At 43.7% G+C, this 26287-nt stretch overlaps 1 protein-coding gene across 1 annotated transcript in view; it reads left to right on the top strand.

Moving 5' to 3' along the window:
• Window positions 1-26287, top strand: part of MYZAP (myocardial zonula adherens protein) — a 115291-nt gene that overhangs the window by 37925 nt on the left and 51079 nt on the right. Inside the window, exons 6-10 of the mRNA XM_069596394.1 lie at window positions 2805-2957; window positions 8244-8369; window positions 9327-9455; window positions 13486-13565; window positions 15004-15109. Coding sequence (XP_069452495.1) covers window positions 2805-2957; window positions 8244-8369; window positions 9327-9455; window positions 13486-13565; window positions 15004-15109 — 594 coding nt within the window. The remainder of the gene's footprint in view (window positions 1-2804; window positions 2958-8243; window positions 8370-9326; window positions 9456-13485; window positions 13566-15003; window positions 15110-26287) is intronic.

Genomic DNA, 26287 nt, shown 5'->3' with positions numbered 1-26287 from the left:
GGCTCTCCTTAGAGCATGCCAGCTTTCCCCTGGCCTCAGGCCAGGCCCTGCTTTGGGTCTGGTTTATTCAGTAGCCTTTGTTTTCCCTTCCTCCTGCCATCAAGGGGGCTTGTCCAGGCTCACTTTCCTTCCCTCTTGGACATATTCTCACCCTGGCCAACCAGGAAAGGCTGTATATTACCTGACTTCACATCTGGTTGGTATCTGTGTTTTTTTCTTCCCCATCATACTTCTGATTTGCCTGGAAAACAACAACAACAACAACAACAACATACAACCTAAAAGTTGACAGTTCTGTTTTATTTGGGGACCTCCCTGAGGACTATAGCCCAGGATTCAGTCTCTCAGAGAGTTCTGAGGAACTGTTCCAAAGAAGTTAGGGAGGACCAGGATATACAGGAGTTTTGGCTGAAAAAAAAAATGTAGTCAAACATCAGAAGGTTGCTGTTAATCACAAAAGAGAGACATCTTAAGTAAACGTTTTTAATGCTTTTCTATGTATGATAAGATGTAAGAGTCTGGGCTCATGGACATTATTTCTTTGGTATGCATCTTAACTCTCTAGGCCTGGTATCCTGCTTTTTTCCCATCCTGCATTCCCCTCAGGGCACACTGTCAGGTGGGCTGCCCTGGCTGATGGCTTGATGGCCAGCAGCATTCATTGTTTACTGGAATGGCAGGCAGGCAGGCAACATTTTTGTCCCCATCACTGACACTCCAGGCATTCACTTCAAAGGTCAGCTGTTTGTTAGAACAGGGTCCACCCTAACCCAGGGACCCTGACTGATTCCTCATCACAGTCTAGTCTCTTATTCCAGGGCAGTCAGAGGAGCCTTATAATGAAAAGGTTAAAAATTGTTTGAGAAAAATAAAAAGAAGTGGGTGGAGGCAGGGGAAGGGGAGGAGTGGAGGAAAGAAAGATAACTGTCTCATGGCCAGGAAACTCACATGAGTCTGAAGATATTAACTTCTTATTTCTTCCATTGTCGGCTGCTGCTGCTGCTAAGTCGCTTCGGTCATGTCCGACCCTGTGCGACCCCAGAGACGGCAGCCCACCAGGCTCCCCCGACCCTGGGATTCTCCAGGCAAAAACACTGGAGTGGGGTGCCATTGCCTTCTCCACTGTCTAGTCTACCCCGTTTTCATTATTAATGACAATAAGACCAGGTCTTCAGTTCGACTTTACAGAATGTCAAAGCTGGAAAGAACAATTGAGATGATCTCCACCCCCCTTGTTTGATGGATAAACAAACTGAGACCAACAGAAATGGCTTGAACAAAGTGTAGCTCCAGTCCTGGTCTCTTGGCATCTGATACAGGTTCTGAGCACAGGACTGGTCTCTGTAAATCCAGTGGGACTTGGAGAGAGGATGCTTGGCCAGGTGGTTTTTCAAGCTCCTTGCATCTCCAATGTTCTGTGATTCCAGCCTCCAAATGGCTTCTGTATTTTCTTTCATACCTATATACCACCATTAAAAATCCTGTTTTACTGACTTAAATAGGTTTAGGAATGAGGCTTATTATCCAAGGTGGAGGCTCAGGAGTGGAGAAGCTTCAGAGACTGGCCAGCTACAAAGAGGACACAGGTGTTAGGAAGTGAGTCCAACAGCAACATCTTATATTAGAAGAATTTCCAGCCCTTCTATATGAGTTGTAGGTAACTTCAGGAGGCGGTAGGAGGTGGTAGAAATTGCCTTGTGTCTAGTGCGGGGAATTCTGGGGTTGTGGAAGACATTCCTCTGTAATGAGAGTTAAGCATGAAATAGCAACAGTGTTAATTTAAGCATTCCTGCTTCAATGGGCGGTCTGGATTAATGAGCATCAGGCATCTGACACTTGTCAGGCAATTGTTGTAGACTCTGTTGCCTGTCCTCCCTTCATCACCACCCTTCTCTGCCTGAGGGAGGAATGTGAAGCGCATGCAGCCTCATAGTAGCCTCAGCCATGTTGTTGCTATTCTGGCAGCTCGTCTAAAGGTACTGAAGTAAACAGCCTGTTTTTAAAAAAAGGGGGAATACCTCCTTTTTATAAAATACCTATTTTGTTTTCTGACTTAGGAATTTGGAAAATGTAGAAGATTTTAACAGAGAAGAAAGTTAATACTATCCATACTCCTGTCCCTAGTGAAAGCAGTTATTTGAATTTGGGTAACTCTCCTAGTCTTCCCCTCTCTCCCCAGTGGCTCAGCAGTAGAGAATCTGCCTGCCAATGCAGGAGACATGGGTTCAGTCCCTGGACTGAGAAGATCCCCTGGAGAAGGAAATGGCCCCCCACTCCAGTATTCTTGCCTGAAGAATCCCATGGACAGAGGAGCCTGGTGGGCTACAGTCCATGGGGTTCCAAGAGTTGGACACAACTTAGTGACGAAACAATAGCAAGAACTACAACCTCCTAGTCTTTTTTTTTTTCCCCCGGGCATTTGAACAGATGCTTATGAATTTTTTTTTCAAAGTGGGGTTCTTCTGTACTTACTGTTTTCAAACCCAATTTCTTTACATGTGAAATTATGTATCATTAGCATTTTTCCTTGGAAAAGGGTTTGATCCATTTCCATCCATCCTAGGCAGTGGCACGTGGTGTTGGCAGCAGTGATGGGGAATTATGGGGAAGCTGGCTGGCTTCAGTACAGGGCAGCAGACCTCCTGGCCACCAGGGGGCCCTCAGGTGCTCTAATACCAGGGGCCCGGGCTTGTAGCTCCTGTGGCTGATGTCTCCCTCAATGGTTAATGACAAAGGGATGTCCCGGTGTGGTCTGGCCAGTTTTCTCACACCGCTAGATCTGGTTTTTATTTTCATCCTATCAGAAAACCCTCGTGGATGTTACTTTGGAGAACAGCAACATCAAGGATCAGATCAGAAATCTGCAGCAGACGTACACAGCCTCCATGGACAAGCTGCGGGAGAAGGAGAGGCAGTTAGATGCAGCGCAGGTTGAAAACAAGCTGCTGAAAATGAAGGTAGATACAGGAGCATGGATCTCCTGCTCACCGTTCCCTCCACCTCTTTCCTCCTCCTCCTCTCTCTCCTTCCATCATCAGCTCTCCCATTCTGATTTCTCCATTCTCTTCTCTGTTGGGTTTTGGCGCCCTTCTGTGGCCAACCCCGCAGGATCTGACCTGACGGCACTGAGAGGGTTTCTGTGTTCAGAGCTGTCAGTGCAGATTGGGGGCACCCCATACACACCCCGCTGGGCTCTCCTGCCTCGATCTCAGTGGCCTCAGCTGCTGAGACCTCATCATGGCACTGCCCTTATGTACTGAGAGGGCCCTTGAGATGCCTGCAAGTTTGGGGCTTGAGAAGCTTCAGTGTTTGGACTTTCCCAGTGGTCCAGTGGTTAAAAATCTGCCTGCCAAATGCATGGGACATGGGTTTGATCCCTGGTCTGGCAAGATCCCACATGCCACGTGGCAACTACGCCTGTGCACCGCAACTACTGAGTCCTCGCTCTAGAGCTCGTGCTCCATGACAAGAGAATCCACTGCAGCGAGAAGCCTGAGCACCAAAACAAAGAGTAGCTCCCGTTCACTGTAATTAGAGAAAACCCGCATGCAGCCACGAAGACCTAGGACAATCCCAAAATTAATTATTTAAAAAAGAAGCTTGGCTGTTTAGCTTCCTTTTTAGATCCCAAGACCTTTTTGTCTGGTTTGAAAATGAAGAGCTGAGGGCCCCCCTGGAAGAAAGTGAATGGGTGATCAAGGACTCTGGGCAGTATCCCTCCTGCCCTCAGGTCTGGCTTATTCTGCAGCTCAGCCTCTAAGGCCCTGGAGGTCTCAGTGCTCCTTCCGTATGTGAAGCATGGAGCCCTCACTCATCCGTGGGTCTGCTCCTGGCTCTGGTGAGTGTTCCTACCCAGTGCCAGGAGCAGAGCCACAAACGGCTCCCAGAAGTCATTCAACAAATTATTTCCTGAATGAATTTGTGTTTTCACTTGAACCTGGGCTTCTCAGATTGTGTTCAGCACAGCCTAGACTGTTCTAGAAGAGAGTGTCTTGTGGGTTGTGTTTAGTTCACTTCAGTTGCTCAATCATGTCTGACTCTTTGAGACCCCATGAACTGCAGCACGCCAGACCTCCCTGTCCATCACCAACTCCTGGAGTTTACCCAAACTCATGTCCATTGAGTCAGTGATGCCATCTAATCATCTCATCCTCTGTCGTCCCCTTCTCCTCCTGCCCTCAATCTTTCCCAACATCAGGGTCTTTTCAAATGAGTCAGCTCTTTGCATCAGGTGGCCAAAGTATTGGAGTTTCAGCTTCAACATCAGTCCTTCCAATGAACACCCAGGACTGATTTCCTTTAGGATGGACTGGTTGGATCTCCTTGCAGTTCAAGGGACTCTCAAGAGTCTTCTCCAACACCACAGTTCAAAAGCATCAATTCTTTGGTGCTCAGCTTTCTTTATGGTCCAACTCTCACATCTATACATGACTATTGGAAAAACCATGGCCTTGATTAGACGGACCTTTGTTGACAAAGTAATGTCTCTGCTTTTTAATAGGCTGTCTAGGTTGGTCATAACTTTCCTTCCAAGGAGTAAGCATCTTTTAATTTCATGGCTGCAATCACCATCTGCAGTGATTTTGGAGCCCCGTAAAATAAAATCAGCCACTGTTTCCCCATCTATTTGACACGAAGTGATGGGACCAGATGCCATGATCTTAGATTTCTGAATGTTTGAGCTTTAAGCCAACCTTTTCACTCTCCTCTTTCACTTTCATCAAGAGGCTCTTTAGTTCTTCACTTTCTGCATAAGGGTGGTGTCATCTGCATATCTGAGGTTATTGTTATTTCTCCTGGCAATCTTGATTCCAGCTTGTGCTTCATCCAGCCCAGCGTTTCTCATGATGTACTCTGCATAGAAGTTAAATAAGCAGGGTGACAATATACAGCCTTGATATACAGTATGTATACAGTATACAGTATATACAGACAATATACAGTACACAACAATATACAGGTTGTGTACTCACATGATTTATTGCACGACCGAGTATGTTTGGGAGTGAAAGGAAGTGCTGTTAATAATTAGGGGAATAGCCTGGGCTACATGGTCATCTCTGTAAGGTCTACCCACGGGGCAACTGATGGGGAGGACAGGCTGCTGTCCCACACTGCGTGGTCTCCATGATGGCTGCCCATGGGCCCTGCCATCACCACCCACTTGGCCAAACACAACCACCTGGGGGAGGGGAAGGAGCCACGGAGCTACATAGTCATTTCCTCCCTGCTTTCACTTCAAACAGGGCTGTTCTTCTATTTATGCTTTCATGTATTGTATTTCCGCACAAGAGTTACTTCAAAAAAAAGGGGTTTGTTGCTGAAACATTCTGAAGTGACTGTTAGGAGTTTCTGCCCCAGGGCAGGATCTTTATGTGGTCATTCATCTCACAAATACGTATTCAGTGTCTGCTCTCTCCATCCATGCTCCACACCCGTCTGTTCCAGTGCTGTGCCATCAGGGAGACCAAGCCTCTAACCCAGCCTTACAATTGTGTTTTGGAAGCTAATGCTTTACCTCAAAATAGCAATTTAAGAAGTGACAGTATTTCACGTAACCTGGATGCAATGTCAGCAGGCCATGAGGGACAGAGCTTGTTCTCAAAGTGGAGATGAAGCACAGCACACACTGGGTCTCTCTCAGTTCGTGATAATCTCTGTTCGGGATTTCCCATGTTGTGGCTTCTTGGCAGCAAAACTTGCCTAGTGATGAGAAAGGAGATGTAGAGGACATCGGGAGAGACTTTGGTCCAGTCCTTGGAATAAACATCATGTCACCTCTTAAGGTTGTAGTATACCTTGCTTATATAGAGATTATCTACCCAGCTAACTCAGCTCTCTTGAATTAGCAATCAGCTGGAGGGAAGAGACACAAACACACTTTCAGAGGCATAAAATTAATGGCCTGAGCTTTACAGGCGAGGGCAGGGCCTAGGCAGAAAGGAAGCAGCAGCCACCCCAAACATATGCCTGTCTGCCCACTTTACTTTTTCTCATCTCCTAAGCTGGGTCTGTGCAAGCCCCCAGGAGCCCCCAGATTAGGTTCAGCAAACAACATGGGAACATTTCCAACTGCAACAGTAGGGAAAGCACAAACGTATGGAAAGGATGAGTCCAGATTTCTTACATGAGCTGAAGTCTTCTCTAGGGACTGATTGGTGAGTGCAGCTAATAAGATGGTTTCAATTCCATGTGGCACCTTCTCTTCCAAGGCTTTCCTGCTCTTCTGACTTAACTTTTTTTTTTGGTGTATGCACGTGGGGGGAAAATGTCAAACAAATATGAAAGGTAATGTAGAGGTAGGCATACACCATTTTACATTCCTACCACCATACCATGTAGGAGCATTCTAGTTTCTCCCCATTCTTGCCAACACTGGTTACTCTCTTACTGATTATGGCCATCCTCGTGTGTGTGAAGTGGTAGTTAATTGTAGTTCTGCATCCTTGATAACCAGTGATGTTGAGCATTGTTTCATGCATTTGTTGGTCATTTGTATATTTTTTCTGGAGTGTCTGTCAGATCCCTTGCACATTTTAAAATTGGGTTATTTATATTTTATTGTTGAGTTGTAAAAATTCTTTATATATTCCGGATACAAATTATTAGATGTATAATTGGAAAGAATTTCCCCCCACTCTCTGTGTTGTCTTTTCAATTTCTCGATGCTATCCTTTGAAGCACAGCAGTTTTTAATATTGAAGATCGATGAAGTCAAATTTATGTATCTTTTTTTGGTCAATTGTGCTTTTGGAGTCATATCTGAGAAGCCATTGCTTAATCAAAGGTCACAAATTTTCTTTCTAAGAGTTTCGTAGTTTTGGCTTTAACATTTTAAGTTTTTCATCCATTTTGAGTTCATTTTTATATATGGTGTTTTAGGGACCCAACTTCATTCTTTTGTATGTGACAAATCCAATTGTCCCAGCACTATTTGTTGAAAAGACTCTACTTTTCACAGTGAATGATCTTGGTAATTGTTTAAAATTGTTAATTGTTTAACAATTTAATTGTTTAAATGATTAAACAAGATAATTATTTAAAATTTAATTTTTATATCAGGTAAATTATTTGTTTCAAAGTCAGCTCTATGAAACAAGTGTAAGAAATAGAACCTCTGTATCTGCCCTTTCCTCTCTTATTCCCTCTTTCTTCATATAGCAAACCTTTTCATTTTTTAATTTTATAGTTTATCCTGCTCTGACCCAATTCTGATAATGTAGTGGTCTTATTTTCATCCCACAACAGAGTGAATTTGTTTTCATTTGAATCTGTGCTTTTCAGATTGTGTTCAGCACAGCCTTAGGCTGTTCTAGAGGAGAAGGCCTTGTGGGAGAATACCCTCATGATTTATAACTCAAATTGCTTAGATTCTTGAGTACTCAAGACTTTCAAGAAGCATGTCTTTCTGAGGCCAGTTAGAATGAGGATATATTATCTAGCAGAGTGAAGGGACAGGGAAGCCTGGCATGCTGCAGTCCATGGAGTTGCAAGAGTCAGACACAACTTAGCGACTGAACAGCAACAATATTACCTAGAGAAAAAGGGTTGTTAAAACTGATAGAATAAAGTATGATAAAATTTCAGGAGCAAAATAACATTACACAGGAAAAGACACTGAAGAAAGGTGTTAATAAGACAGTGCAGGGTCTTCCCTGGTGGTTAAGAATCCACCTTGCAATGTAGGGAACATGGGTTTGATCCCTGGTCGGGGAACTAAGATCTCACATGCTGTGTGGCAACTAAGCCTGCCCGCTGCAATTACTGAGTCTGTGTGCCACAACTGGAGTCCGTGTCCCACAGTAAAAGATCCCGCATGAAGCCACAAAGATCCTGTGTGCCCTAAGACCCAACGCAGCCAAATACAAATAGAGAAAAAATAAGACAGTGGAGCACGTTTTAGAGAGAATTCAGTTTTAAAACAGTTAGATTTGAGGTGCAGTGTTGATAGAGAAGTATGTTTCTACCTTGTGAAAAGTCACTCATGGAACACCTTTTCCTGATAATATTAGTATCATGTAAATAAATTTACAGGGCTACTTATAACGTTCCATGCACCTGCTCGTCCCTTTTCCTTCTTCCTTCTATCTCTTTCCCCATCAGTTCCTGCTGCCTCTGTCCCCTGCAGAGCCCTGGCCCCTGGGCCCACTCCTCTGTGAGTTCATGCTCGACACATACAGAGTGTAAGGTGCGATTCGCCAGAACCTGCTGAAGCTGTAGCTCTGAAGTAAGTCTCTTTGCAGGTGGAATCCTCCCAACAAGCCAACGCAGAGGTGATGAGAGAGATGACCCGGAAGCTGTACAGCCAGTACGAAGAGAAGCTGCAGGAGGAGCAGCAGCGGCACAATGCGGAGAAGGAGGCTCTCCTGGTGTGTATGTCCCACCTGCTGATGGAACAACCGGGGAGTGTTGGGTGCATTATTGTTGGTGAGCTTTAAATGGGAAGGTGTGTGCTCGGAGGTGAGTTAGTGGACTCTAAGATGGGTTTAGTATGTGCCTCTCACTCCTCTCCCTTCTCCTTCCCTTTACTCACCTTCCTCCCTGCTTAAAGGAGCCCTCAACCTCTGGCTCTCAGTACACCCCTTTCTCCAGCCAGTCTGACCATTTGCCACATCCAGGCTGATCCTGGCTTACCTGCAGCTGTGCATTTCCTTACCGCATCTTCTCCTCCTTCCCTGTCCCCATCCTGCTTATGGTCCCTGAGAGTCTTGAAGATGCCAGCATCTCCACGAATGAAGTCTTTCCTCCTCACACAGCCGCAAGTGTCCCCTGTCCTGGCGAAGCCCATTCTCTCTGTTCTCTGCTGTGGAATTCTCTTGTCCCTGTTATTAGAGCTGGGCTGTGCATCTCCGATCTTGGGTTCTCTAGCAGAGCATCGATTCCTTGAGGACAGGGACTCGATCTGCCTTATCTTGTGTCCCCACAGGCTTAGTACATGTGCTGAATAATTGACTGAGTTGGTGTTTGGGAGAAAGATCTGGGCACTCTGCATTCAATTCCACTTCCAGCCCTAATTCCCTTTATGTTGTTGGCAAATACAGTGATACTTTGAGCATCTTGTCAGGAGATAAGTAACATTTGTAGGTTCTTTTTTCCTTTAAGGGTGGTGGAAAAAGGCAGAAAGATAACTAGGCCCTTGCAATGTGTCTTTTATTCATTGGTTAGAACCGGAATCATGGAATTTGAGTTCATGATTCTCTGAGACTCTTCTAGGCTCCCGGGTCATGCTTCTAAAGAGACAAGATGATTTAGCAAGGCCTGAGCTGTTTGAACCCTGATTGGTAGTGACTGCGTGCTCTTCTGAGAAGAGTGTGTTTCTTTTGCAGGAAGAAACCAATAGTTTTCTGAAAGCCATTGAAGAAGCCAATAAAAAGATGCAGGCGGCAGAGATCAGCCTCGAGGAGAAGGACCAGAGGATCGGGGAGCTGGACAGGCTGATTGAGCGCATGGAGAAGGTAACACAGCTTGGAGCCCGCAGGGCCCTTGCCCAGCCTCCCTGCAGGGTAACAGCTCCCCTCAGGCCTGCCCAAAGGTGTGAGAAGCCCTCACCGCAGATCCCTCTCATTCCTACAACTTGTGACTTGAAATAACAAAGACAGAACTGTAAAATAAAGTATATGGATGTAAAGCCATTATCCTCCAATTAAAAATCTAGAAAAAAAAAAGAGATAGCAAAAAGTAAAGTATATGGAAGTTTCAGCAAGTCCTGAGTGTTCCTATGTTGAAAATTCTGATGCTTCTAACATCATTACATACCAAATTATTTACAGAAATTAATCTTTTAGCAGCCCTGCTTTTCTGGGGCCCTCAGCATGAACTTGGTTTCCCTGGCAGGCAGTCAAGCCCTATTTCCATGTTACATCGACACCCCAAGCCAGTTGTTTCTGGGACCAGGGTCTGAAGGGTTGGTTATGCGTCAGAGTAGGGGACTTTGCTCTCCGTGGGTGGGGGTGGAGCAGGGAGAGGCCTGTAGGAGACAGGAGCTCAGCTGGGATAATGAGCCTGTCTAGAGAGAGAGAAGAAATGAGGTGAGAAGTGGAGAAAAGAGGAGAGGTGGGAGAGCGGAAAGAGAAAAAGCAAGAAAGATGAAGGGAGGATGACCTTTACCAAGTGACAGCTGACTTCCAAGGGAGAGTGGTGGTTGAGTACCAGAGCTGTGGGTTCTAGGAAGTGGCTCTCTAGCTGTGTGAGTTTACAAAAGAGGGGGGACCAGCTGAGACCACCCCTTGGCATCCTGTGGCCCACACTGGACTCTGGGAATCCCCAGGCCAATGATGGAGGGAGGGGAAATGACAGGGGAAGCAGGACCAACAGCTGGGCTTCCGGCTGGTTCTGAGAAGAGGGCTGACCTATGGTGTCTGTGGCCTGGTCCCCTCTGCACTCCTCTGACCAGGAAGGTGGGAATAGCCTTAAACAGAGCTTCTCAGCTGGCCAGGGGGCTCTTCTTTTACGTAATATCTTTTGAGGGGAGGGACTTGAACAAATAGAGAGTCAGATACAATTTCACCTTTGCCCTCTGGGAAAGCAGGATCCTACCTTGTCTTGAAGAGAAGATCAGTGGCATGGTTAGGTCTGACATCAGTACTGGTTGTAGATGGTGGTTGTAATGATTGGGCAGTGAAGGCATTTTCTGGAATGCAGGCAAGCTTTCCCCTACATCGCCTCGCTCCTGCAACAGCAGAAGGTGCTGGTTAAAGCACACTCCCCCCGAGTGACAGGCTATCCTGCGGCAAACAGGAGCCAGGTGAGCGGGTGGTTCTCACTCACAGACAGAGAGACTGTCCATGTTTTAGAATCACACGAACCTAGGGTTTGAGTCTTGCCTCTTTTTCTAGTTGCAAGAAGTTACTTGACTCTTCCAAATTCAGGTTCCTCTTCTGTAAAATGTTGATAATAGTAATTCTTATTCTTAGGCCTTTTGTGAGGAGTCAACAAGAAAAATCCAGGCCACATGTTTAGGGCAGTGCCTGGCATATATAGAGTAGGGGCTCAAAAAATGTGTGGCTCTGATTTTTAGGTTGTGACTTGCATAAATGTCTGCCCCTGGTGTCAACATTTTTTTTTTTTTTCAGCTGGACCTGTTCTATAGCTTAGTTTCTTTGTCTCCTTAGGCTTCTGGAAAGTTCCCAACATTTTCCCACTGATGTCCATGTGGAGCCTGCATGGGGGTTTGTGGCTGGGGGGCTAGGGTGCTAGTAAGGCTGGCCCTCCCTCCCCACGGTTGTGTGGCATAAGATGTTCCCCACGTCCTCCTGGCTTTTTCTCTAGTGATTGAGAATCTGTTGTCCTTTCTCGTAACTTTTCTCATTTAGGCTTGCTCATAAAATGCTTGCTTTAGGTAGCTAAGATTAGATGTGGCCATTTACTGTTTTTTGCCCTTCACGGCTAAAACTGTGAGAGCAGGAACCATGGCAAACCTCTGTCACACGTTGTGAACAACATACCTACAGACTTTGTATCCTGTTCTCACATATTTTTAGATTTTTCTCGAGGACAAACCATGTGCTTTTGAATGACTTCTCTGCTGTACCCCTTAATTTACTGTTTCTCAACATTGTGTCCAAAACAGCTTTCTTTTTTTCTTCATCAGTTAAAGTCTTTTAAGGAGTGTGTCCTATCAGAGCCTCTTCTGCAGAATAGATAGTACTCTATGCCTTGATCTTGGTGGTGGTTCCACCCGGTAACGTGAATACAGATATGTCAAGGGATTGTGCAGTGTCCACTTAAGATTTGTTGTACCTCAACTTAGGAAAATATCAAAATTTAAAGTATACTGTAAGCCAGGCCTTGTCCTACTTTATGACAGCTTTTTGGGGAGTTGGAGGGAAGGCTCACTTGTTAAGAATTCACCACTGTTATTTCAGGGCTCATGTAAATTTCCAGCCAGTGGCAGAAACCATGGGGACAGTTAGTCTGTGCATTCACTGTAGAGATTTGAAAGAAGTAACAAAACCCCACGAAAAAGTTGGTCTCCCTTTATTCTGAATATGTCAGTGATAACATACCCTCCCTTCCAGAGTGTTATACTGCTTCCCTCTCTGACTATCCCTTGTCTGCTACTGTTGACAGCTTCAGAAGTTGTGGGAGTTCAAGTTTCAAGGATTTGCTTTTCATATTTGGTGGGAGAGAAGTTTGGGATCTGTATAACTAGTCAGAGCTTATTGGGCAGAATTTCTGAGGGTAAAGATGAGACACAGCCATACTTAAAGAAAGCCCTCAAGCAGAAGAGTCTCCTCTCAGTTAGTGAGCAGGATTTGATAAATTTCATTTTAAGGAAATTTGTCATACTAACAGTTGTAATGTATTTCTGGTGCAATTTTGGTGGTACTCGACACTATACCTTTATTAATATTTTTCACTGTGTTCAAAGAAATGTCCATATTCTTTTTACTTTTTTAAGGTAAACTAAATTTATACAGAAATTTGTGCAAATCTTCTTAATAAATATTTATTTATTTGACTGCATTGTGCCTTAGTTGTGGCATGTGGGATATAGTCCCCTGACCAGGAATCAAACCCAGGACCTCTGGATTGGGAATGTAGAGTGTTAGCCACACTGGACCACCAGGGAAATCCCTGTACAAATCTTACATGCACAACTTATTGGTTTCCTATTGATACTGCAATCATTTACTACAGTTAGTGGCTTTAAAACATCATAGAGTTACCATCTTTAGGCGGTCAGAAGTCCTAAAATCAAGGTGTGGGCAGGCTGTTGGGAGCTCCAGAGGAGAATCCATTTCCTCGCCTTTGCTCCCTTTGAGAGACTAATTATATTCCTTGGCGCATGGCCCCATCCTCCAGCTGCTAAATTAGCATTATAGCACCTCCCAGCCTGTGTCCATCTCTTGACTCTAACCCTTCTTCCTATAAGGGCCCAACCAGATAATTCAGGATAATCTCCCCATTTCATCCCCATTTCAAGATTATTAACTTAATCATGTCTGCTAAGTTCCTTTTTCCATGTAAGGCAACATGTTCACAAGTTTCAGGGATTAGAATGTGGAGGTCATTGCAGCACATTTATTCTGATTTTTACAGTATGTTTTTACAAGTAAACACAGCTGTGTAAACACTACCCCCAGTTAATTTATAGAATATTACAGAATTCCAGACCCTCCTGAGGATTCAGAAAATAATCAAAAAATTCGTAGTATCACAGGTTGTTCATTTAGAGTATTGATTATCATTATTTAGAACTGTAAATTTTCATAAGACATCTGAGCCTTGGCTGATGAAATACTTTTTAAAAGATAAATCTTGAATGGCTTACCCATGTTATTTGTCTCTAACACATAAATACGTCTATAAATACACACTAGCAAATTTGAAATTTTGAGATTTGTTCGGACTCCAGTGAGTGTGTGTGTGAAAGCCCATAGGTGTCACATAGATTTGAACTGACTAGTATTGGAGTTGCTTGCTGTACATTCTTTAGCCAACTTGGGGATCCATCGGTTAAATATTAATGTCTGTCTGTTTTAGGAACGCCATCAACTTCAACTTCAACTCCTGGAGCATGAAACAGAAATGTCAGCGGAAATAACTGATTCTAACAAAGAAAGGTAAGATATACCGTCCTTTGTTTTATAATGGATTAATGGTGGACACACTGTGTTTGTGTGGGCTCACTTGGTCCTTGCATTTTCATTCGTTTGGTTATCACTCATTGCAGACTGATAACATGTAAAACGCTGGACTGGGAGCTTCCAGCCACATCTTGCAGCCCAGGGGTGGTTGTTAGAACAGTGGAACACGTCAATGCCTGTCACTAGTGCCCAAGTTCTGTCTGTAAATGTTCCTAATAATCTTGAGTTCCACAGGATGCACCTTGTTGATGAGAAAACTCAACAGTGACTAATACCATTGCCGTGGAAACGAATTTTACAATGTCTTTGTTTCCAAACATTCTTCAGTGAAACCTTGCCTTGTCCCTTGTCTATGAGTGTATAAAGCCCTGCATGGGAAATGCAGGAGCAATGAACTGCCTATTCTGGAAACCAGAAGGCAGAGAGTCCACACGTGGCCCTTTAGTGAAGGGAAACGAGGTTGGCATGTGCTGAGCATTTGAGCAAGTTACTTAATCTGCCTGAGATCCTTTGCTTCTCTGTAAAATAAGAATTCTTTTTTAAAGTGGGATGAATTAAAGTGATACTAATAGTGTCTATCTCATTGGGTTATTATTGTGAGAGAACTGTTGGCTGTACTGCCTGCCACAATGTATGCTGAAAAATACCTGTTCTCCTTCCTCTTACGTGACATCAGAGTTTGCAGAGTTCTAGGAATCCTCCCTAGTCTTTAAGGTTGTGCTAAGGAGGGACCCAGCAGAGATGGGAAGTGGTAAGCAGACCACCAGACCCTTTGTCCGAGTTCTAGTTTAGTGGCCCCAAAGAAAGGGTCCATTTGCTGGGTTCCTTGGGTTTATTTGAACCAAGTAGTCTGAGGATAATCTGTGCTGGGTTTTTTTTTTTTTAAACATGAAATATTTTCTGAGGTGGTCTATTCTGTCTTGATGGAGGAAGGGTGTTTCAGCATATTTCCCATTTTCTCAAAATAAATGGTGTGGAACAACTGTAATTCCTGCTTTCCCAGTACTCTGCCACTTGATTTCAGATATGTTGTTGTGTTGCTAGACTCTTCTCTGTTTTCCTAATTGTAGCAATTACTGGATGTTCCAATGTTGTTTTAACCCCCAAAGAAACAGTCTCTCATATCTGTCTGTAAGTGGTGCAAAAAAAAAAATTCTCTCTCAGCTCTTGGGAGGTAAAGTAACTGTCTTTACACAGGGTGAAAGTTGCAAGTGGGAATTTGAAAAAGGGTCCTGTGTTCCTTCTTCAGCGGGGGTGGTTGGTCAGTGGTTAATAAACTAGGATACATACAAAGTAGGAAGAGTGCATCTTGTTCTGGGCAGTGTTTCTTTTGAGCGGTGACTTCGGTAACTTCGTGTGCTGGTGTTGCTGCGTTGGTCAAGGGCTCACTGGCTCTGTCTTCTATCTGTGTTAGGTATCAGCAGCTGGAGGAGGCGTCAGCCAGCCTCCGGGAGCGGATCCGACACCTAGATGACATGGTGCATTGCCAGCAGAAGAAAGTCAAGCAGATGGTTGAGGAGGTAAGTCCTTGTGAAGGGTCATGGGCGTGAGATTGCTTCCTGTGGTGGGGACTCTTCAGCCCCAGAGACAGATATGACTCTCAGCTCTGTCTTCTGTAGTTCACAGTGAACTAGCTCAGGCCACTGCTGTCTTGGCCCAAAGGAGAAGCGCCTCATATGTCCCCTTTGAACTAGTGATGATCCCTCTAAAAGAGGGCTCTCTCCAGATCAAAAGGTTACAGTTAAGAAAGCTGGGAGGCACATTTCATTAATTCACCCCCCTATGCAGGTGGGTGCCTTCAGCTCAGGGACCAAAGGGTCCTTTTTCTCTTAAACTGTATAGTATGAAACCAAGGTACATGCTTACTAATTGTTGGACATAGTTTACTATCCTGTTTTTCTAAATGAAAAAACAGGTAAGTTGAACATTTATATTTCTCTAGGAGGAAAAAAAATTTTCTTTTAAGTTGTGTTATAGTAACCTGTCTCTCTCTTGTTGTATGCTCCATAGGAGAAAATCCATGCTGTGTACAACATATTATCTTTCTCTTATTCAATTAAAAAAATCAGAAACAAGAGCAGTTAGTACTAACAAGGTTATAAGGATTCCCTAGGGACTCATTCTCTAACTTGCAAAGAAAAGGTTTCGTTTTAATTAAACATTTGGTCGGCAGCAGAAAAACTGAAAAAAGCATTATGTGTGCTTATATTAAGCACAACTCTGAAAAGTTACTTGTTAATACATTATTAAAATGAAAAGTATCTATTTCTAATAATTTACACATATGATAGATTAAACATATATCTTTTTTTAAATTAATCTCTAAAATGTTGACGCTATGAGTGGGGCTAAAGTCAGGGAATTGTGAGGATGGGGAGGGACACCTTTTTCAATTGTGTGTAGGATAAACACACATTAGATAAAATCTTCACCCAAATGAGAAACCCACTAACACAGTGTGATTGGCCTGAGTGGAGCAGAATAGAAGGGGGAGCAGGCACTCAAATGAGGAAATCCTGATGCAGTTTTGCGGTCCCTTGGCCCCGCTGGGCAGGAGCACTGCCAGCAGAAGTGATGGGCAGGCCTTGCCCTGGATTAGCACTGGGTAGATGTCAGGGGTGTTTCCGAAGGAAAAGCATCACTTTGTCACAGTTAGCATCTCAGGAACCGTGGCAGTCTGCTTCTGACTCCACACTCATAGTGTCTGCGGCCGGCTGCCCCTCATTTCCCCAAGGGGCTCCTTGGCTGTGGCATACTGCATTTCTCCCGCCTCACCACAGGGTACTGTCTGTATTGTTTCCCTGTCTAATATTAGAGAATGGTGAACAAAACCTCATGTGCATTGGCTTCTGATTCAGTTTTCTTCTGTAAGGGTTTAATGATTGGTCTTTTTTAAAAAAATAATCTACTTAATTTTTGGCTGCACTGGGTCTGCATTGCTCGGGGCTTCTGTGGGGCTTCTCTAGTTACGGCGGGCAGGGGCTACACTCTGGTTGCAACGTGAGGGCTTCTCATTGTGGTGGCTTCTCTTGTGGAGCTTGGGCTCTGGGGTGCGTGGGCTTCAGTAATTGTGGCATGAGGGCTTAGTAGTGCGATTCCTGGGCTGTAGAGCACAGGCTCAGTAGTTGTGGCACACAGGCTTAGTTGCCCTGAGATCTTCCCCAGCCAGGGGTTGAACCTGTGTCTTCTGCGTTGGCAGGTGTATTCTTCACCGCTGAACACTGGAAGCCCTGATTGGTCTTTTTAAAAATACATTTTCAAGTTTAGAATTCTAAGTTACTTCTGGAATCTAATAAACATACCGATTTGAAAGCAGTAGGGGAATAATTAGGACTTCCCAGGTGGTGCTAGTGGTGAAGGACCTACCTGCCAATGCAGGGAGATGTAAGAGATGGGGGTTCGGTCCCTGGGTCTGGAAGATCTCCTGGAGGAGGGCATGGCAACCCACTCCAGTATTCTCACCTGGAAAATCCCATGGACAGAGGAGCCTAGCAGGCTGCAGTTCATAGGGTTGCAAAGAGACACAACTGAAATGACTTAGCAGAGCACAGGGGAGTATTTATATATGCAAGTAAGGAAGCATCTAAAGATCACTGTCCATATCTTGCTTTAGTGTCTCTGATGTAATATCTCCCAAATATAGCTATTCTAAGTGCCAATGATGTCTGAAAGACCAACCATTGAAGTGAAATCGCAGGCTGAAATTTCAGAGGCCAGCTGGGGCCAGCTGGGTTTCAACAGTTAGGTGGAGACAGAGAAGGAGAGCTTTAATTCTAAATTTAAACTAAAAATTACTTCTATCAGGTAATAAGAATTAAGGTATTTGTCCTGTACGCCATGTTAACTCATACAACAGGAGGATGATTTAAACTCTCAATCACTGTAGCCAATTCTAACTTTTTTTTAGAAGTTAGAAACATGGAAAAGGGATGAATGAGCACACTAAGAAGTCCAGGATGAGGCTGGGAAGTATTAGAACCCTAGAACTCTAGTAATCCGGGGAATGGCTGAAGGACTTGGACAGGAGATGGCCACGGAGAGACGTGAGAAGGGAGTTCACATCTTAGGAAAACTGTCATGGAGAAGAGGTAATATGTTTTCGTTTGTATTGCAATGCAAAGGCAGATTGGAGCCACTGGGTGGCACTTGCAAAGAGGCACATTTCAGCTTTCTGTTCAACATAAAGGAAACATTTGTAGTACTGGCTGCCCTGAAAGGCATTTAGCCCTTAATCAGGTATGCATTTATGAGGAGAGAAGAAGACAAGATAGAAACTATATAAAGGATTCTCTATTGTTTACTAGGCGGTGCTGTTGGTAGGATCTCAGCCTTTTCACTGCTTTGCATAATGAATGAAATCAGCAAAGATATTCTAAATTTGGACCAAAGTTTGAAAAATCTAGGTGGCTGAATTAGTCATGTGGACTCCTCAACTCTGGCTTGAGAAGAGAAGTGCTTTCTGTGAACTCCAGCCACCCAGACACGGAGGCAAATTTGACTGGAAGATAGAGGCAACCTTTACATGTCACCAGTGTTAGGGACAGGTTTCCCTCTCTTCCATGAAGTCTGGAAGCCTGTCCCTGTGACGGCTTCATACTCAACAGGGGCAGGATTCCAGTCCCCATCCATCGTTGCTGTCATCTGAGTCATGATGTCTGTGAAGAAATTTGGTTTATTAAAATGATACGCTCCTTCTTCTCAAAACATCTAGGTGTTATTACTGAGGTTCTTTGAATCCTGACATGTTAAGCAGTATATTCACTTCCACTCCAGTGGAGTGTAATTTCTTAAAAATATACTAAGTAAAAACTAACCAATCTTGGTATTGCCATCCTTAGCTCAATAATGATTTTTCATTGTATGGGACAGTACACTTCCACAGGGATTTGTGCGTGTAAAAGGGGGCCCTTTTGAAATGAAGGATTAATATATATCTTATCGGGTCAAGTTCACTGAGAAAAGATATAGAGTATCTTGTGTGAAGTGTGAGAGCAGATACCCCCACTTAGCTAGATCTTTGTACTCAATTAAGTCTCCTTTTGTGCTGTTTATCAGGGATTGGTCATCTCCCTCCCACCACTGGTTCTTTTGACTAGTTCTGGATCTGACAAATAGACATGCACACACGCCCCAAAATGCCCCTTTTAGACTTTCAAGAGTTTTCCAGAAAATACAGAGGCACTGAAAAAAATAACAGTCATGAAGAAACTCACTCATCCATCCATTTACCAGATCCCTGCCTGCACTCTCTCTTTGCTGGGGCTGGGCACCAGTTGGGGGCGGGGCAGATAGTGGCTCTGCCCTCCTGGATCTTACTATCTGGTGTTAGCTGAGTTCCAGTTATCCTTGCTTCTTGGGCTTCAGTCTTCTGTTGCCAAGCTGTCTTGGGTCTGGGTCTTTTGTCTCAAATCAGGTAGAGTTCTTTAGCTTGCTGCTAAAGGACACAGGAGATCAGGGATGAGCACACGGCTGCAAGAAACCTACAGCCCAAGCAGTGAACACCTGACGTACCTTTAAATATCTTCAGTCAACAGGGGGTTGACGCCTCCTTCCCTGCTCTCATCAAGGCCCAGTCCCCTGCCAATCAAAGCAGCTTTCTGCCCAGGGGAAAATTATCTGGAGGAAAGCAATTAAAAATTAAATTCTCTCGGTTCCAAGAATCTTCCCGTTTAAATGGATCCATCATTTGTTAGCACACAATTTATTTTAAAATTCTTGTGTGGTGTGGCGTGCTGAAATGTACAGTGCAAAACACGTTTTCACCAAGTACCCTGTGTTTAGAAGATTCAGATAATTAGCCACCTGGGGGAAGGGGAAAGGAGCCGTGGCCATGAGCCCACAACCCTAACCCGCTCAATTGCCCTGTTTCCAGATCATGTCCCACGAGCTCTTCTCCAGATTTAGTCTCCGGCTGTTTGGAAGATAACAAAATGGTAGCCTGCTCCGGGTTGGAAGCAGTTGCTTTCACTGTTCGTGGTTAGAAGAACACTTGTACTCTCTCTGCTGGGAAGAGGTGGTGTGTATGTGTGATGAGCGGATGAACAAAACACGAAGGACATGGTATTGAAAGGAAAATGTGATGACGTAGGGCTCTTATTGGTGGAAACACCCGCATTCTGTAACCTCAGCTTCTATGGCCTGACACTACAGTCAAGAGAACTCCAAGACCCACAGAGTATTTCTAGCAACATGGGTTCCTAGACATCAAAGAAGGAACTGTGGTGAAAGATAGTACTAAAATATAATTTAAAAGTGCCAGGTGGAGGCTGGTCCTAAGATCTTGGAGATTGAAGCTTTATTTATGGAAAAGCTATCAAGGACATCTGCCAAGGAGATGGGAAGCAGCCTCGAAGAACTCCAGTGCTCCAGGAGGAAGTGCTCCCCACCTGATCACACCCCAGGAAATACAGAAGCAGCCAAGTGTCTCTGTCGCTTGATTATATTTGTATGTGGGAAGTGGCCCTGAGCATGTCTTGCTGAATCAAGATACAACACTAGTCAACTTAGCACTCTCCTTGTTTAAGTACATTTGGTTTGCTTCCATCACCATGAATACACAGCTCAACTCACTTCATGAAAAGAAGTACATCTGATGAAAAGAGAAATGTATTTGGCTGAAATGTCCATAACGTCTTACGGGAAAACCTGAACAAACTTTTTGACTCACCCAATATATTGATGTGAAATATCCTTCATGCATGCTATATTTTTATAGAGGCCTTGAGACAGCCACAGGCCCTGGTATCTCAACTAAACAGTGTTGCTGAGAATTGTAGTAGCAGCAGCAGTAATAATAGTCAGTGGGTGGTATTAGCCTAGTATTGGAGTGGGTTCATCAAGGGGGTGGGTTTCATTTAGACGTTGGGTAGTTTTTTCCACTCCATCCACTTCTCTGTGGCCAAGTGGGCAGGTAGTTGGCTTTGGTCCTCCGTTTAGATGTTTCTGTGCAGCAGAAAGGGAGCACATGGATAACTTTGCACTTGAGTAGTGAACTGGTAATGTAGTTTTACTCTCCACCAGTGTTGTGTTTGAATGCAGATCCCCAGATACTCTGCTGGGTTTCCCAACGTCCACCAGGGAGCTTGGAGTCGGATCTGAGAATTGCTCATCCAGATCACTCTACCATAGGGACCTACATTGTTTCTAGAGATTCCATTACTGCCCTCGTGTTTTTCAAAGTCTGTGGTGGAAATGTTATTTGCATTTGTTCTAGTGGAGTAGACTCGCTACTCAGCTTCAAAAAGTGAAATAATATCAAACCAGGGAATGTAATGACTTCTGGAGAAAGTGGGGCACCCATGTGGGCCTCCGTCCTAGGACTGTGTGCTCTTGCCCTGCCCTGGGAGTTCCTTCTCTCTTTTGGGCACTGGGTAGTGTCCTGGGGCCAGATGAGCCTTCTGTTGTGGGGCAGAGAGTGAGTGAGGGGCTGAGACTGTCTGTGAGACCCTGAGATTGCCTCCGAAATTTTGCCTTAACTAGATGACCCACGCACCTCCGCCTTGGCCTGATGCTGGCTCCTGGGCTGGTTGGGGACCTCCTTAGATCTGGGTCCCCTGCCTTTCAGGACCTCCCCCCATCTGCTCCTCCTTGCCTTTGCCCATGTGCCTCAGTTTACCGCTCCTGCCAGGACAGCGATATGGTGTGAACTTGACTTACTACATCAAACATGAGTTAGGTGCTCAAACCGTGCCCCCCCGCCCTCACTCACACTACCACCCCATTCCCAACCCTTAATTGGATCCTAAGCCTTGAACTCTTTTTTAAGGCTATGCTTTCCTAGGGCTGCTCACACTCCTACCCCAAGGAGATACTACTCATAAGCTGAGGCCGAATTTACAGTAATTGAAAATGTTAGTTTTCAATTCTGGTGTTTAACACTGTATTAGCCACTTCTTGATTTAAAAATCTTAGATGCTTGATGTAAAATGTGAAGGTTTTAGAAGGTGTCAGAAAGCTCACACAGATGTAAGCCTTTTTTCTATGCATTATTGAAATATTGCAGGTTCATGGTACTGCTGGTACTGGTTAATGTATTCATGATTTGAACTGTCCTTTCAAGGGAGAAGGTCTTTTCTTTGTAAATGTCATTGAACCCACTTTCTGTTTGTTGAAATCATTTCTGATTGGCTCGGATATAATTCTCAGAGACTTGGAAGCTCACACTCTGTCCGTGGCAGTCTCTGTGACTGTGCTTCTCATCTGAGAAACTCTCAGAGAGTGGGTGTTCGTCGTGTTGCATGGCTGTGCATCTAGACCTCCCTTGCCACGTTAATTCTCTCTGGGCGGTATTATTAGCACCATTTTTTAGTACAGGAACTGAAGCTTAGTCTTAAAAAAATAAGTTGCCAGCAGCCTCTCCATAGGTGACGATGGTGCTAGGCCCACACCCAGATTTTTGACTCCAAAGCTAGCCTCGTTCTTTGCTTATTTTTTTTAGCAGTTGGAAAAAATTATAATTTTTGTTTTGTTTGGCCTCACTGCACAGCATGTGGGGTCTTAAGCTCCCTAACCAGGGATTGAACCTGTGCCACCTGCATTGGAAACGCGGAGCCCTAACCGCTGCCCCACCAGGGAAGGCACTGGAAAAAAATTAAATATGGAGAATAATAAAAATAAAACCCATGTACTCTCTTCTGGAATTGAAAGATATTAACATTTTGGCATATTTTGTATTTTTTTTCCTAAATAAAGAACTTTAAAGAAGTTCTCATTTTACTCCTCCCATTTCAAATCTTTGTCCTTCTTACCCTCCACCCCATCCTGCCCCAGCGCTTCCTTCAGAGGCAACTGGCCTCTATCCAGACCATGTTTCTCTGCTTTTACTACACACACATATGTTTATTGTCAATATATAGCTTAGTTTCTGGGTTTAAAAAGGTATGCAGGGAGTTTCCTGGTGCCTTAGTGGTTAGGATTTGGTGCTTTCATCACAGGGGCCTGGGTCTAAGCCCTGGTCGGGGAACCATCCCACATGCTGTGTTGTGTGGACAAAATACAAATAAATAGTAAAACAGTGTGTAAAATTTTATATATAATGTATAAATAAATTTTATTGTATTTATTTTGAAACTTATTCTTTTCCCCAAATTTGTTTTTGGTGTTGTTCCATATACTAGATCTTAATTATTCATTTTGATGGCTCTCTAATATTCCACTATCTGAATATATTATAATGTATCCTCTTGATAGACATTTAGCTTGTTTCCAATTTTTTATTCTTTTACAAACAATACTGTACATGTGTCTATGCTTATCGAGGGAATAAACTTAGAGGAGGAATTGCCAGGGACTGGGGTTGGCACAGTCTCACCTGTGTCCCTCTCCAAAGTGTGCATAGACGTCTACCTGTCATGTATAAGGGCAGATTTCCCCACATCCTCACCACCTCTTAGACTATAATTTTAGCCAGTTGTGAAATAATATTTCTTTGGCTTAATTTTAATTTGCATCAGCCTGGTAACTGCTCATTACAACTAGAGAAATTGACCCTAAACTTCTCAGCAGTCAAGCTCCCATTCTTATAAATTGGTTGTTCACATCTTTTGTTCATTTTCCTGTTTGGTGGTTTTTCTTTTTTTCCTGCTGATTTGTAGGAATTATGTATGCTGCCAATATTAGTTGTTTATCAAACTAATTGCATGCTATTATCTTTTCCCAGTTCATGGTTTTTGGTTGTTTATGGGGTTTCGTATAATGTACACATTTAAAAAATTTTGTTATAAAATTATCAGTCTTTTTGTGCTGTGTTGTGTGTCTCATTTGTCATAAGTTTTAGAGTTGTGTTTTTCATTTTTAGGTCTGTAATCACCACCCGCCTCCCCCTCCCCGCCCCACGTTCTTGCCCATCATTCTTCCTTACTCTGTTTTTCTCCATAACACTTTATCATCTTGTGCTATATCCTACACGTACCTGTTTTGCTTGTTTATGTATTGTCTCTTTCTCTCCACTGGAATGTAAGCTCTCTGAGGGCAGTGGGTTTTGTCTGTTTCATTCATGTCTGTATCCCCAACACTTGGAATAGTCACTGGCATAAAACAAGTGCTCAATAAATTTTATTGAACAAATAAAGAGTAATCTGTATGGAATTTATTTTTTGTGTATATAGTATGAATAGAAATTTCACCTTTTATTCCCTCATGGAAGGCTTGTTTCTCTAACACCATTCATTGAATAGTCCATCCTTCCACCACTGACTTTTTTCATTCAGCCTTTATCAAGCTGAAGTAATTTGCTTTGCGCCACTGTCTTTATATATTCCCATTCCCCTGCCTCTGTGCTGAAGTTTGCAGGAAAGTCAGCCCTCTACATACACCAGTGGGAGTGAGGGTGACAAAGAGCTAGGCCCTGTTTATGGAGCGCGCTTTTCTGATGGGTCAGCCAGTAAACATTTTTTTTTTTTTTTAGTTTTTTATTTTTTAAATTTTAAAATCTTTAATTCTTACATGCATTCCCAAACATGAACCCCCCTCCCACCTCCCTCCCCATAACATCTTTCTGGGTCATCCCCATGCACCAGCCCCAAGCATGCTGCATCCTGGGTCAGACATAGACTGGCGATTCAATTCACATGATAGTATACATGTTAGAATGTCATAGCCAGTAAACATTTAAGAAGCATCTTTTATGAGCCAAATGCAAAGACAGACCTGAGTCCTCAAAGCCCTCAAAGGATTTTCTGGTTGACATTAAAGCTGTTATAACTCAAGGCAGAATATAAGGGTTGAGCAGGCAATGAGCTGTGTGCTGAGGACATAGAAACTGGAGAACACTGGTTAAGTTTGTAGGCGTCAACTAAATTAAATCTGTCTTTGCGTCCTGCCTCTGCTTCTCACTGGGCTTTATATCTTGAGCAATTTACTTATCTTCTCCCACATTTCATTTCCTTATCAAAAAATGTGACTGATGATAATAATACCTGCTTCAGAGGTTGTTGATGGAAAGAATGTACACTAAGGGCGTAGGTCAGTGCCTGCAAATACTCACTAATTCTAGTGTGCATGGAGAAACTTTAGGGAGGAGGTGATATTTGACTGTGTCTTGCAGCATGGGTTAGATTTTTCTAGGCAGGGATTGAGTAGGTGGAAAAGGACGTGCCAGACTAGACATAGAATCAATTAAAAGCACAAACATGAAGGCCAGAAAGTACAGGGTGAGTTCAGTGAGCAATATCCAAGTTTGAGATGACAACTGTAATGATGGCCGGGAGTAATGATGAAGAGACTGGAAATGTAGGTTGAGCCTAACTGTGGTGGATTAGGAGCAACAACCCAAGGAAACATCCTTTATTTCTCAGCTCCTGATTCCTCGATGGCTCCCCATTGCCAATGCCTCTAGCAGGGGTTTCTTGAAGAGTCAGAGAGGAGAGGGGCAAGAAGGGCAGCTCAGAGGCTTCCTGGAGAGTCCTGGTTAGTGCAGGTGAAGGTCCATGTTCCAGGGCATCTGAACATTAGAAACATGTGTTTCTGTGATGTGCACTTGCGTGTGTATGTGTGTGTGTTTAATTGAAGCCTCCTTTATTTTTTGTTTTGTTTGGTCTTAGAATTGACACAATTAATAAACAAATCTTTTTTAAAAAAGATTTTATTGGAATATAGTTGATTGACAATGATGTGTTAGTTTCAGGTGTACAGCAAAGTGAATCAGTTATACATATATCCCCTCTTTTTAAGATTCTTCTCCCATGTAGGTCATTACAGAGTATTGAGTAGAGTGTGCTATACATTACGTCCTTATTAATTATCTATATTGTATATAGTAGTGCACGTCTATCAATAGGAACCTTTTTTTAAACTACTTTTTTTTTTTAGCATCAGCTTCGTGTCAGGTGTGGAGCTGGGTGCTTCTGTATACAGGCCTACCTCAGAGATACTGAAGGTTGGGCTCCAGACCACTGTAATAAAGCAACTATTATAGTAAAGTGAACCACATGAACTTTTTGGTTTCCCAGTGCATATAAAAGTTATGTTTATACTGTAGTGTATTAAGTGTACAATAGCATTATGTATAAGAAAATGTACAGACCTTAATTAAAAATACTTTATTGCTAAAAACTGGTCACTAACCGTCATCTGGGGCTTTCCTGGTGGCTCAATGGTAAAGAACCTGTCTGCCAGTGCAGAAGATGTGGGTTCCATCCCTGAGTTGGGAAGATCCCCTGGAGAAGGAAATAGCAACCACTCCAGTATTCTTGCTGGAGAATCCCCATGGACAGAGGAGCCTGGCGGGCAACAGTCCATGGGGTCTCAAAGAGCCAGGCATGACTAAGCGGCTGAACAACAACAGAAGCATCGTGTGAACCTTCAGTGAGTCGTAATCTTTTTGCTGCCATGGAGGATTAAAAATATGAGAATCATCAGAATGTGACACAGAGATACAGGGTGAGCAAATGCTGTTGGAAAAATGGTGCCGACAGACTTGCTCAATGCAGGGTTTCCACAAACCTTCAATTTGTGAGCAATGCGGTATGCGTAAAGCACCATAAAGCAAAGTGCAGTAAAACGGGTTATGCCTGTACACCCGCTGATTGTTTAGCCTGAAACATTTCTCTCCCTGGATATTCCTGTTCGGTGTGTGGTCTTTTGTCCCTGATGCTGTGTCCATCCAGGGAAGCTTAGAGGACCCTCCTTCCTGCTTTCCCACCTCACCTTCCTCTAAAGTCACAGAGGAGAAAAGAGCAGCCTTAAGACATAGGGCCCCA

Source organism: Ovis canadensis, chromosome 7 (assembly GCF_042477335.2).
Source record: "Ovis canadensis isolate MfBH-ARS-UI-01 breed Bighorn chromosome 7, ARS-UI_OviCan_v2, whole genome shotgun sequence".
Classification (NCBI taxonomy): domain Eukaryota; kingdom Metazoa; phylum Chordata; class Mammalia; order Artiodactyla; family Bovidae; genus Ovis; species Ovis canadensis.
This window is presented reverse-complemented; position numbering and strand designations above follow the sequence as displayed.